Here is an 11,233-nt window from a genome sequence, read left to right as displayed (position 1 = left end):
TTCTACTTGTGGGGGCACTCTTGGATGAGAGGAGACATCCCCTTCCACTGGAGAATGGTTGATGTGGAGCCCTCTTTCTTTGTTTGAAGAACTGGAAAAGGGTACATGTGTATGGTTAAGTACTTTCTTCTACCAGTCTTCTGTTCACCCACACTGTTGTCTTTCTTCTACTCCCGTGATCAGCTCTCCTGCTCTAGCTCTGCCATGGCTCCCTTTATCCCCTCCACATGAATCTGCTCTGCGGTGCAATAGTTTCCTACAGCCCACAATTTGGGGTAGAGATTTCTCCTCTCCACTGAGTGGTCACAGTCCTATTTTGCATGGAATTATTTAGATTGGAATCACTGTTTTTAGATGTCATTAAGCCATCGGCCCTATAAGGACCACATCCAAACTGTGCGGAGTGCTCTGCATTTCCTAGACCTTCTGCTTATTCTGCTCACCTATTAAGTGTTCAGTGAACATAAACTCACAGAACAGATCATGCTTTGAAGTCTTGGAACCTATTTTGTAATTTTTGTGGAGTTTTTTTATTCAGTGTAATTCTGTCTTGTTCCCATTGGCCTTGAGAGATGTTCTCAGGCAGACCAATATCCCCTGCACATATTCTTTCCTCAACTCTTCAGAAGTCGTAGGATCTGATGACCAACATGTTTTCTTTCAACAACAGGTTACATACCTCTATTCTTGACCATACTCTGTATGTGTGTATTTATGTTCTTACCTCTGGAAAACAGGAGTTGAGTTTCTACAAAGAAACAAATGGTTGCTTTCCAAAATACATCAGAGATCAATACATCAGAGTATCATCTAGAGGAACTGAGAGGAGAAACTGCACTCCTGTAGATAATTAATAATGAAGATACAGAAATTCTTGGGTGAAATACATGCGAAGTAGTGCTCTTTATGTCATGGGCTGAGTTTTAGCTTAGGAACAGCAACCCATGGAAGAAATGACTGGAGCTGGCTTATGAACAGGTAAGTTTCATCTCCATGAAAGAGCACAGTAAGCCAGTTGAAGCTGTGGCTGTGTCCTCTGAATGATGGGCCAAGGAGAGCCATTCATGGGATCTATGTGGTGGTGTGGTGACGTGACAGATTTACTGAAGGGAAAAAATCAGAGACTTTCAAGAAGGCAGTGAAAAAAAATAATCCAGAGACATGAAAATGAAACTTTTAAGTTTATTATTCCATATGTTTAATGCAGAGTTAATGGTGCTAGGGCAGCATAGAGACTGGGGAAAGGGAGCAGGGGGAGGAAGGTGCTACTTGCATAAATAAGAGGACAGGGCTCAAATAGGTTACATGCGTTCAGGGAACAAACATTCTATGTGATCTCTTCAGACACCACAAGAAGTCATCCTTAGCTAAAGGAGGTGGGAAGGACATCTGACATCATATCAACGGAGGGAAACAGTGACACGAATCACAGTCCACGTTCGATTGAAGTATTTTATCTTTCTAGACTGAATTACCCGTTAGGAGGTCCCACAACACATCTCTGCGATCAGTTGTCAGGAGTCACTTTTTCCTGCAGCAGCTTCTTGGCCAGTTCACTCCCTGGCAAAACGCACCACCCAGTCCTGGAGGTGACAAAGGAGAATTAAGTAGGCTGTCCTCAGGAGATGGGCTGAACAAAAAGGGTCGATCTGACTGCAAGAGCTGCTTGTTTCCAGCTTGAAACCCAGAGGTGAAAATGAGTTCTGCACATAAGTAGTGTTCTTTTCTTTGTAGTCATCCAATATTGGGTGCATATCTACCTTGCTTATATCCACAAGAGTATCTTTCCATCCTGGGCAAAAGTAGGAGGGAGGTGCTGACAGATTGCGATAACGTGATGAACAAATGAGCAGCGATGTACACACCATTGGCCTGAGTTTGGAGCAGTGCTCAGAGCGAGTATTGGATTATTGCAACTACGTCTGGGTGTTGGCAAGTGCATCGTAGCTTTCTTGGTGCCTTCACATTTTCAGCAGACACAGTCAAATGCTGGAGGAGCAAGGACCTGGTTTGCTGAGAGATTGTTGGGATACTGAAGAGATTGGGAAGGACTGAGATGCCCAGAAATCTGAATCACAGGTGAATGATAGAAATTAAATTGCAAGAAGAGAGGATTCACCCACAGCACCTGAATGATTCACAGATCCTTCCCCACCTCTCCTCAACTCCTTACACAAACACGCATACACACATACAGGCTATGATATGAGGCTAAGGCTGACAGTGCGTTCCTGAATCCTCCGCACTGTTCAGTCAAGCCTTATAAAATCCATGCAGGAAGGAGTATGGGATTAAACAGATGGGACAGAGGGAAGAGGTGGGGAGAAAAGCTATAGCGTGCAGCTGTGGAAATCAGCAGGGAGGCAAGCATAAGTTGGTCTTCCAGCAGGGATCAAGATTCATGCATGTGTGAATCTTAGGCAGGACTGCTGCACAACACTGATGCAAGGAAGCCGGCCATGCCGTCCTCCCAACTCCTCCTCCCATGACTTGTTCACCAAGGCTGAGCAAGCACCCTTCACCCGCAGCAGCTGACAAAGAGTTTTGACAAGAGGCCTTTTGGAAACACTTGCTAATTTGCTGGAGGAGGTTGAGGAGGGGAAGGAAAGGACAGTCTCTCTCCTCTTACAGTCCAGGGTGCGCACAACGAAGCCCACCACAGACCCGTCACTCCATGTCTTGAGTCTTCCTCATCTAGAAGGCCAATAATGTGTTGCAAGCCAGTTGTGTGGCCTGCGTGAAATCGGTACAGGGCGAAAGGACGAAAAACCTTCCTGTAGGCGGGTGAGCCAGCGATAGCCGGGGTCAAGAAAGGCACTTCCAGATACTCAGTGGGTTCTGGTGGCTGGATGGTGGCACTGAGTGACCTCGGAGTTCGGAGGCTCTTCTGCCTGTGCGGATTCTTCGGAGCCTTTCCGTCGCTGCTTTGGTCACTGTTCCCCATTCCCTATGGTCTGGAGAGAGTCGTATACACAGGCTGTTCCCAATGTGTGGGACTATGAGACTGTGGCACGGAGGGTGTGGGGTCAGAGATGGCAGTGTAAAGAGGACGCTGGGAAGGTCCCATATAGGAGAAGGCAGAGTAGAGGCCGGAGGCTTGGCTGGAGTGGCTGTAGTAGGGTCCTGAGGGCTGGTGATCAGGATAGTCAAACTGGGGCCTGGAGATGGAGGGAAAGGCCGAACCGTAGTGGGGCAGACTCAGGGATGTGTAAGCTATCTGGGAGGTGGAGGGTTGATCAGTGTAATGACCTCCAGGGGCAGACCCCTCCGTTTTCACCTGGGCCTTGGAGTCCACCACTGGTGATGTGGTGGCGGACAAGGAGACTCCATGCTGCTTGGAGATCCAGGCTGAGTGTCCACTGGCCGCAGCCAGGGCGCTCCCAAGACCATAGCCAGCGGCCGCTGCGTAGCCCCCAACATGGCCTGGGTGGCCGGCGTGTCCGTTGGGTGGCAGGTATTGGTCGAATTCGTTGACATCAAAGGTCTCCATGTTGGACATCACTTCATGGCTGATCTCCCCGATGTCCACGTTGCCGAAGTCAATGTGTGGCTTTCCCCCTTCCCCTAGGGAACGCCCTTCTCGCTTGGAGTCAGCTTTGCCTGCCTGCAGCTCGGTCTTAGGGGTGGTGGGAGGAGTGGGAGGGCCGTGGCTCTGACCTGCGGTGTGAAAAACATTTTGAGGAGGAAAGAAGGACAAGAAGTGAGTTACTGCTTTACACCTGGATAGCAGCACACATCAACTCTGCTCCTCCCAGTAAGCCATGATAGGTAAGGAATGATATCTATCCAACCTGACCGGAGGAATGCAAGTGCTCTGGAAACCAGGGCCTGTCACTATACCACTGACTCCAACAGTGTTTGTCGGGTCATGAGCAATGTGAGACATATCCCTAAGGTGATGGCTTGTTTTCTTGAGCTTCCCAGATCGTTGTCACCTACCAGTTTGTTCATGGAGCCATGGGACTCACCTGAAGAGTGCTCCGGGTGCCCATCAGACATGGGTGACCCTTCCCCAGGATGCCTGTGGTCCAGATGGGTGTTCTTGTAGTGAGCCTGGATAGCAGCAGCCCCGCCAGCCTCCCCCTCCACCTGGCCCTCGCCCTCGCCCTGCGTGGCCTTGCCATTTTTCCGCCTCCGTGGCTGGTATTTGTAGTCGGGGTGGTCCTTCTTGTGCTGCATCCTCAGCCGCTCGGCCTCTTCAATAAAAGGACGCTTATCGCTTTCGTTCAGCAGCCTGCAGGGCCAAAATGGTAAAAAACAGGGGAAGGAGAGGGGCAGGAACATCAGAAAAAGAATCACAGTATCCCAGTTAAGCTCAACAAACTAACTTATCTTTTAGTTTCAACCCCAAAGGAAAATTTATGGCTCTACTGAGCACAAATGACAGTGATGGGTGTTGGCAGCTGTAGGCTGAAGCACAAATATCCAGCTCTTCTTACTGCAAAAAAAACAAATTCTATGTCACTAGACCTTGTTGAAATAGATGAATCATGGTCTCTGGATAAAAGATGTACAAATGTGAGGTCCTTCTCTGTTCTCCTGCCTGATCATGAGCTCCTGTGGGTAAGATAGGATCTCCAAAGAAACCATGCAACATGCGGACAGGACAGCTCAGAGAAAACGACTTCATTGCTCAAGGCTCTAACAGATCTCCACTTGGAAACACTTGAGTTTAATTTTACCATTTTCCCCTCAAATATTCTTGTGACTCAAAGTCATCCTACTTCTGATCAGAGAGCAGCGCTCTCAAAAGGGACCCGTCTCGTCGAACTACTGCTGGGCACACAAATGGCAAAATATTTCACATTTATGAGATGCTCACCCCTTTTTTCTCCCAACAAAAGAATTGCCTGGGGATGGGGATAAGCCAGCATCTTGGTACTCCTTAAGTCTTTAGCTTTAAATGTAACTTATTCTGCTCAATTGAAAGCATTGTCATAGATAGAAAGACCTGGATTGATCTGAAAAATTGAAGGTGAGAGAGAAGGAGTACGCAGGTAGAGCTGCAGAGGAGGATGAAAGGCTTCAGCAGCCAGTGACTGGTTTTTGAGCACCTTCTGCCTATCAGTCAGGTGTGTGGCGGTCTGCAGCCCATTACAGTGCTGACCTGGGTTCACTCCAGGCAGCCTGAGAAGGTCACGGCCGCACACTGCATTCCTCCACCTCCTTAATCCTGCAGCTTAAAGCAACTGAGCCACTGTGAATCCAACACCAGCTTTTCTCTTCCCCTCCCACCACTCCACACCATGCTCACAGCTCCAGGAGGGCTCTAATCCCTCTGCCAGTGCTGCTCCAATCTGCCCTCCATGGTGTCGAAAGGACAGCCTGTCCAAGGCATCGAGGACTGGGAGACAACTTCACCTCATCCTTGAAAACAACCCTTCTCCATGGGAGACAAAGAAGAGACAGTCCAGTTGGATATCAGGAGAAGGTTCTTCACCATAAGGCGATCAGGCCCTGGAACAGGCTCCTCAGGGGAATGCTCACGGCACCAATCTTACTGGAGTACAAGAAGTGTCTGGACAATACTCTCAGACATATGGTCTAATTTTTGGGTGGTCCTGTGTGGAGCCAGCAGTTGGACTCGATGGTCCTTTATGGGTCCCTTCCAACTCAGGGTATTCTATGATTCTATGAAAGGAGAGAATGGAGGCAAACTGCACCCTTACAACACTTCTCTACATGGCAGCTGGGCTCAGGCTTCTCTACTCCCAACACAGGTAGTGCTAAAACTAATAAGATGGCTGGAAATGGAACGTCTCATTTTACATAGGTACCGCTTGGAGGAAGAGGCTGGATGTTGGACAGAGGAGATGAGCAGGAGACCGAAGCTCAGCCTTGCATATCTGCCTCCTGGAAAAAGTCACTTGAGTCTGCACAGAAGCCAGCTGCCTGCCCTCTGTTGGTGCCTGGACTCCTCACCTCCTCTCTTCTGGCCAGCAGCCTGCTGGCAGCGCTGCCAGCAGGACAGCGGGAAGTCTACTCCCTGTGCCTTTGTCTTCTCCTTCCCCAGCCTACCTGCTCCCTCCTCCCTCTCACTGGGATCAGAGCTCAAATCGGCTTTAGCAAAGTGAAACTGGTGCGAGCAGGCAAAGGCCAGGAGATTTGGGGGATTTGGATTTCACTTGTTTCCTGCCCTCCCCCTCTGCCCCCCACACTCCTCCATCGACAATGCAAAGGAATCTCGCATGGGCAGAGAACATATGGATCACAGAGCAAAGCCCTTATGGGGCTTAACGCAGCCACCTCCACTCAGCCCGACACCAAGCACTCACCCCTTTGGCACCCCACTCTGGAGGAGAAAGAGGAGCCAAAGTCCTCCCTCCCATCTTTCCCATCTTTCCCTTCCACCACTTGGCATCATGCCGCGCTGCCACAGCCTGACCCCATCCCAGGGCTCAGCTGCCAATGAGTCAGGGCGGTGGGGATGGGATCTCCTGGTGCACGGCCAAGGATGGTTGGTCCTACACGTCCACAGCCCTGGAGCTCACGGGCATGACCCCATCCCTGGCTCTTTGCCTTGGTGAGGTGCAGGAAATGAGGGAGCTGCCACTCCCATACAAAGATCTCTTCACAGGCTCTCCGTGCTGCTCCCCGCAGCCCCACTGTACCCCTTCTTCCCAACTCCCGTCTGGTTTTGGCTCCAGAGTTGTTTCTGGCCGGCGTGTTGGCTTAGAGTCACATCACACCGACATTTTCAGCAGCCTGCCTCCATTTGAGAGCTGCTCCTAACCTGCCCCAGGGAAGGAAAGCAGCCAAGGCGAGCTTTCATCAAGCATGGAAACCCTCCCTTCCCCTCCTCCTCTCCTTGCCCTCACCCTCCATTTTAGCACACTCACTTTTTCATCTGCATCCTTTGCATCCTAAGTGGGCAGACTGAGGAAGGTGAAGGGGACCATAACTCCTTCCCCTTCAACCTCCTCTGGAGACGTTTTGTCCGCACGGTAGGGATGCAGCAAGCATAGTACTAAGATACTGGATGAGTCTTTAAGAGGATTTTCCAGGCTCTGCCATCCCTACCAATCGCCGATCACTGGCACTTGGCTTAAAGGTCTGCAGGCAGTCTCTGTGCTCACCAGCTCTCATTCCCTGCACTGCTAATGCAGCCCCTAATTGTATAAGCTTGCAGCAGCCTATGTGGAAATAGAATTTGTCACCCACACTGATTCACAGACAGTATACCTTCAGTGCATGAGGAACCTATGGAGAGCAACCCAACTGCACTATGGCTGAGAATCCTGGCTCAGGGCTGCAGCCCTGGTAACCTTCAGGACCGATTCCTTGGGCTTTGGTTGGCTGATTCTTGTCCCTAGCCCCACAGAAGGGCACACGTGTGCCATCCTGGCTAGCTCAGGTGCCAGCCCTGTGGCAATACCCATAACCCAGTCAGAACAGTCTCGTATGGGCTGGCACAGCTTGGAGAGCTGCATTTGCCCTAGCAGCAAAGATGTGGGAAGGAGTTGTGTCCCAGTAAAGGAAAAATATCTTGAAATAACACTTTGGGAACAAAACAGGGTAGATTTGGACAGCACCAGAAGGTGCTGGGAAGCAGAGAAATGGGGGCAAAGTATGAAGAAGGTGATCGGTTCATAAAGAAACAAATGGAAGAGGACACCAAGGTGTGGCTGGGGGGGAACGGCTGTCCCTGATGGGGACAACAGATGCTGGGAGGGACAGACAAAACCAGTGGGCTACCAGAGTGAAGGGAAAAGAGCAGTCCAGACCTGAGAGCTACTGGTCCAAGCTTCACTTGAGGTCAGAGGCTAGTAGCAGAGCCCAAGGATAGAGCAGCAAATGGGGTAGAGGAAAGGAAAGGCAGTGGGGAACAAAGTATGATGAAGTGAAAAAGCATCAGAGATGTTTGCCTTTGACTACCTAAAGAAACCCCCTTGCTTGAGTTGTAGAACACATTAGTGGGCTGGGGTAAACAAGTGGATGCAGCACAGGGAGAAAGCAGTGCCTAAGGGCCCAGTTCTTCCTTGTGCACCAGGAGGTTTGGAGTCAGGAGGAGACCTGCTGGCCACGGCATGTTTTGGAAAAATGTCTTGTGGCCCATCAGAAGCACAAATCTTCCTCTCATACAGTGCTGCCAGGGCAGAAAAGGGAATGAGAGTCCCTTCACAGTGGGCTGATGGCCATGATGTGCGTTGGTTGGTACAAAGCAAGGGGGTGGCACTGTGGGGGGCTAGCAGCAGAAAGTTTAACAGGTTGATGGCATTACTGTTATAGACAGACTCATGAGGAGAAAGTGGGTTGGCCATCATGGCACTCATAAGCCACACTATACAGGGTCTCTTCTTGCCTATCTTTCCCCTCTGATAGCCTCACTGCACTTGCGCAGCCTGCCAATACCAGGACCACCTTGGGAAGGATGGGAGGGAGGATCAGATGGGAGACTGGCACTGCTCAAAAGTTTCCCCTGCTAGCATGGGACCCAAGGTCAAATGATCCTGGGGCAGCCACAGGTGAATTATGGTTGATGGGGCTCAGACCAGATTCTGTTCATGCATAAGTTTGCCCAGCAGAGGGTGAGCCAAGGAGACAAGATTTCCCCTGACCATCAAGTACGAGAGGACCAGGATAAGTGTCATGATCAGAAACAACAGGGAAAATCAGAGGGAAACAGGTGAAAAAGAAAAGTGTGAGCTCCATTTGGGATGGAGGTGAGCTCTGCTGAGGAAGCTTTCACTACATATACAGGGTACTCTTCCCCATTCTCCTCGCTGCTGGCTGTGCCTCCTGTGGGCATCTTCCAGTAAAGAAGCAGTGGCACAAGAGACACCCCCTCCTCCCTCCCCATCCCCATCTTTTCTCCTCATCACCAGGACACCCTCACACACCCTCTCTTACCTCCAGAGCTTCCCCAAGGTCTTACTGAGCTCAGCATTGTGGAGGTGCGGATACTGGTCAGCCAATTTCCTCCGGGCAGCCTGCGCCCAGACCATGAAGGCGTTCATGGGCCTCTTGACGTGGGGTTTGCTCTTGTTACTTCCATTGACCCGAACAGGCATGGGTACCAGGGTCCAGTCATAGCCGCTCAGCACCTGGCTGACCGCCTCACGGATGCAGACAGGGAACTTGTCGTCATCCGCCTCCGAGTCTTGCTGCTCCTTCTTGACCTTGCCCATCTCCCCATTTCCAGAGCCGGTGAGGTGTGGAGAGTTGTCCGAAGCCATGGATGGTCCCGGCGAGAGGCAGTGATGGTCTTCAGAACCCACTGGGCTCATCTCCACCTCCGACAGGTCTTGGTCATCAGCCATGGTCGCTTCCTTCTTCTCACTGGGGAGGGAAGGGAGGAAGAGAAAAACAAAGGAAAGGAAGGAAAAAAGAAAAAGGAAAATAGAGAAAAGGAAAAGCAGCCACCAAATCCGACTGGGACTCCACACTGCGAAGAGCAGACCACGAGACAGGGGCTGCTTGATAAAAGCGCAAGCAAAGCAATAGCCGTGCACACCGCAAAACCCGTGATCGATGGGGGTGGGGATGGGTCAGGGCCCTGATCCATCGGGAGCTCTTATCTCTGCAAATGTCCCGAACTGGCATGTGCAGAGGGGACGGTGGCAGCTGCCCAGCCGTGCCAAAAAATCATAGAATCATAGAATCATAAAGGTTGGAGTGACCACTAAGATCATCCAGTCCAACCATCAACCCATGCCTGCAACCGCTCTAACCATGCAGGACAGGGGGTTCTGGGGACCTCGCAGAGATCCTGCCTGCTTGCAGATCTCCATGGGGGATGAACCAAAGGGACAGATCTCCCATTTCCTAGCCACCTCCAGAGCCCCAGAAGCAGTAGGAGAAAGTGCCAGCGTGACACGCCAGTGCTTGCTGCTCTTGGAGCAAAGACCTAAATCACATCTGCTTCGTGTCCCCAAACACATCCTTGTATATGTATATGTACATATATACATATGCACCTTCATATCCAGATGCAAACACACACATAGTTCAACTTGAAGAGAAGCCCAGGACCTGAGCTGCCCACCCTGTGCACCCCTCCTCTCTCACTGTCTGCAGTCACCTCTGTAAGTCCCTGCCACAGCATCACTGTCCCCTGATTTGAAAAAAAAAAAGCTCTAAAAATAAAGCCCCTCCTTCCCCACAACATCTCTCCCCTAGACAGAAGTTAAAAGGAGGAAAGAAAGAAAGAAAGAAAAAATAGGAAGTTACAAAAAAGCATGCCTCTTGTTTAGCTGCAAAAGTCAATGCGGAGCAAAGGCTGCTGTCACTCCACTTTCAAGGGATGACATGAATCTTCGCTGAGGAAACTGAAAAAGTGGCAGAAAGTACAAAAAATAAATGTGCATGCCAGTGAGCTCAGGTAGGAAAACTTACGTTGCTGGCTGGTGCGGGCAGCAAACCCTGTGAAGGCTGCAGCTCTTGTCCCAGTGCCCCCCTGTTCTCCCTCCGGCTGTGGGGCGTGCTGCCGGGGAGGTGCTCAGGCAAGTGCCATTCCTGGAGGGAGGCTTGGTTTTTACTAATGCCCCGGCTGGATGCCTCTTGCTGGCTTTGCTGCTTAGCACCGGGGGAGGGAAGGGTGGAAGGTGGAGCCAAGCATTGCTCAGAGCCAGGACACAGTCAGGACTGGTGAGGAGGGGATGCTGCAGCCCCCCACTCCAACTCAGCATTCACTGCTTTCCCCCAGTGGGGATAGAGAGCTTAACCCCAGGGTACTGGATTTGCTGGGCACAGGGAAGGATGTGAAGTAGTGCAACCCAAGGCTGGGCTCCTCTTCCTTTCCCCCGCCACCACTGACACGCTTGTAGTATCCATATCCCCAACATGTCCCTGATCCCCATCATGGAGTTCGGTGGGGACCCCACACTGTGCATTGCAACAATCTGGCCCAGGATAATGGGGTCAAAATACTGCAAAAAGAGCCTCCTCAATGTGGAGAAGGGCGTGCAAGAAATCAGGAGCATCCTGAGGATGGAGGACATTAGGTTCAGAAGAGCACTCTGCAGAGCAAGTCATGCCAGCTTGAACCTACCTAGGATTCTTACCCTAAAGATGGGGTCCTTACAACATCTCCATCTCTGTGGGCTCTCACCAAGATGACCAGGCTGAGCTTCCTTGACTCTGTTGAACTGCTCCTGAAGGCAAATATGAGGTCTTTTCAAATATGAGGACTATTTCACAGTCATTCACTTCTTGTTGCTCATGCACTGGAACACATACAGATTCTAATCACACAACAGGTTACAGAATGTTCCCACAAATTCTTCCATTTTCT

The 11,233-nt window shown here is 50.7% G+C and overlaps 1 protein-coding gene across 2 annotated transcripts; it reads right to left on the bottom strand.

The window, feature by feature from the left end:
* Positions 1 to 1,162: 1,162 nt before the first annotated feature.
* SOX10 (SRY-box transcription factor 10) lies at positions 1,163 to 10,519 on the bottom strand. Of its 2 annotated transcripts, none has more exons than XM_042890298.1 (4): positions 10,183 to 10,519; positions 8,851 to 9,279; positions 3,969 to 4,234; positions 1,163 to 3,657 (listed from the first exon to the last, which is right to left on the bottom strand). In XM_042890298.1, the coding sequence occupies exons 2-4, from the start codon at positions 9,258 to 9,260 to the stop codon at positions 2,948 to 2,950; spliced, it is 1,386 nt and encodes a 461-aa protein (XP_042746232.1). In that variant the 5' UTR covers positions 9,261 to 9,279; positions 10,183 to 10,519; the 3' UTR covers positions 1,163 to 2,947. The 2 variants fall into 2 exon arrangements, with proteins under 2 accessions (XP_042746232.1, XP_042746231.1); XM_042890297.1 differs by having other exon boundaries at positions 10,336 to 10,518.
* Between the last annotated feature and the right edge of the window lie 714 nt (positions 10,520 to 11,233).

This window comes from Lagopus leucura, unplaced genomic scaffold, assembly GCF_019238085.1.
Source record: "Lagopus leucura isolate 7727_CA_CO unplaced genomic scaffold, USGS_WTPT01 Super-Scaffold_100159, whole genome shotgun sequence".
Taxonomy (NCBI): Eukaryota; Metazoa; Chordata; class Aves; order Galliformes; family Phasianidae; genus Lagopus; species Lagopus leucura.
This window is presented reverse-complemented; position numbering and strand designations above follow the sequence as displayed.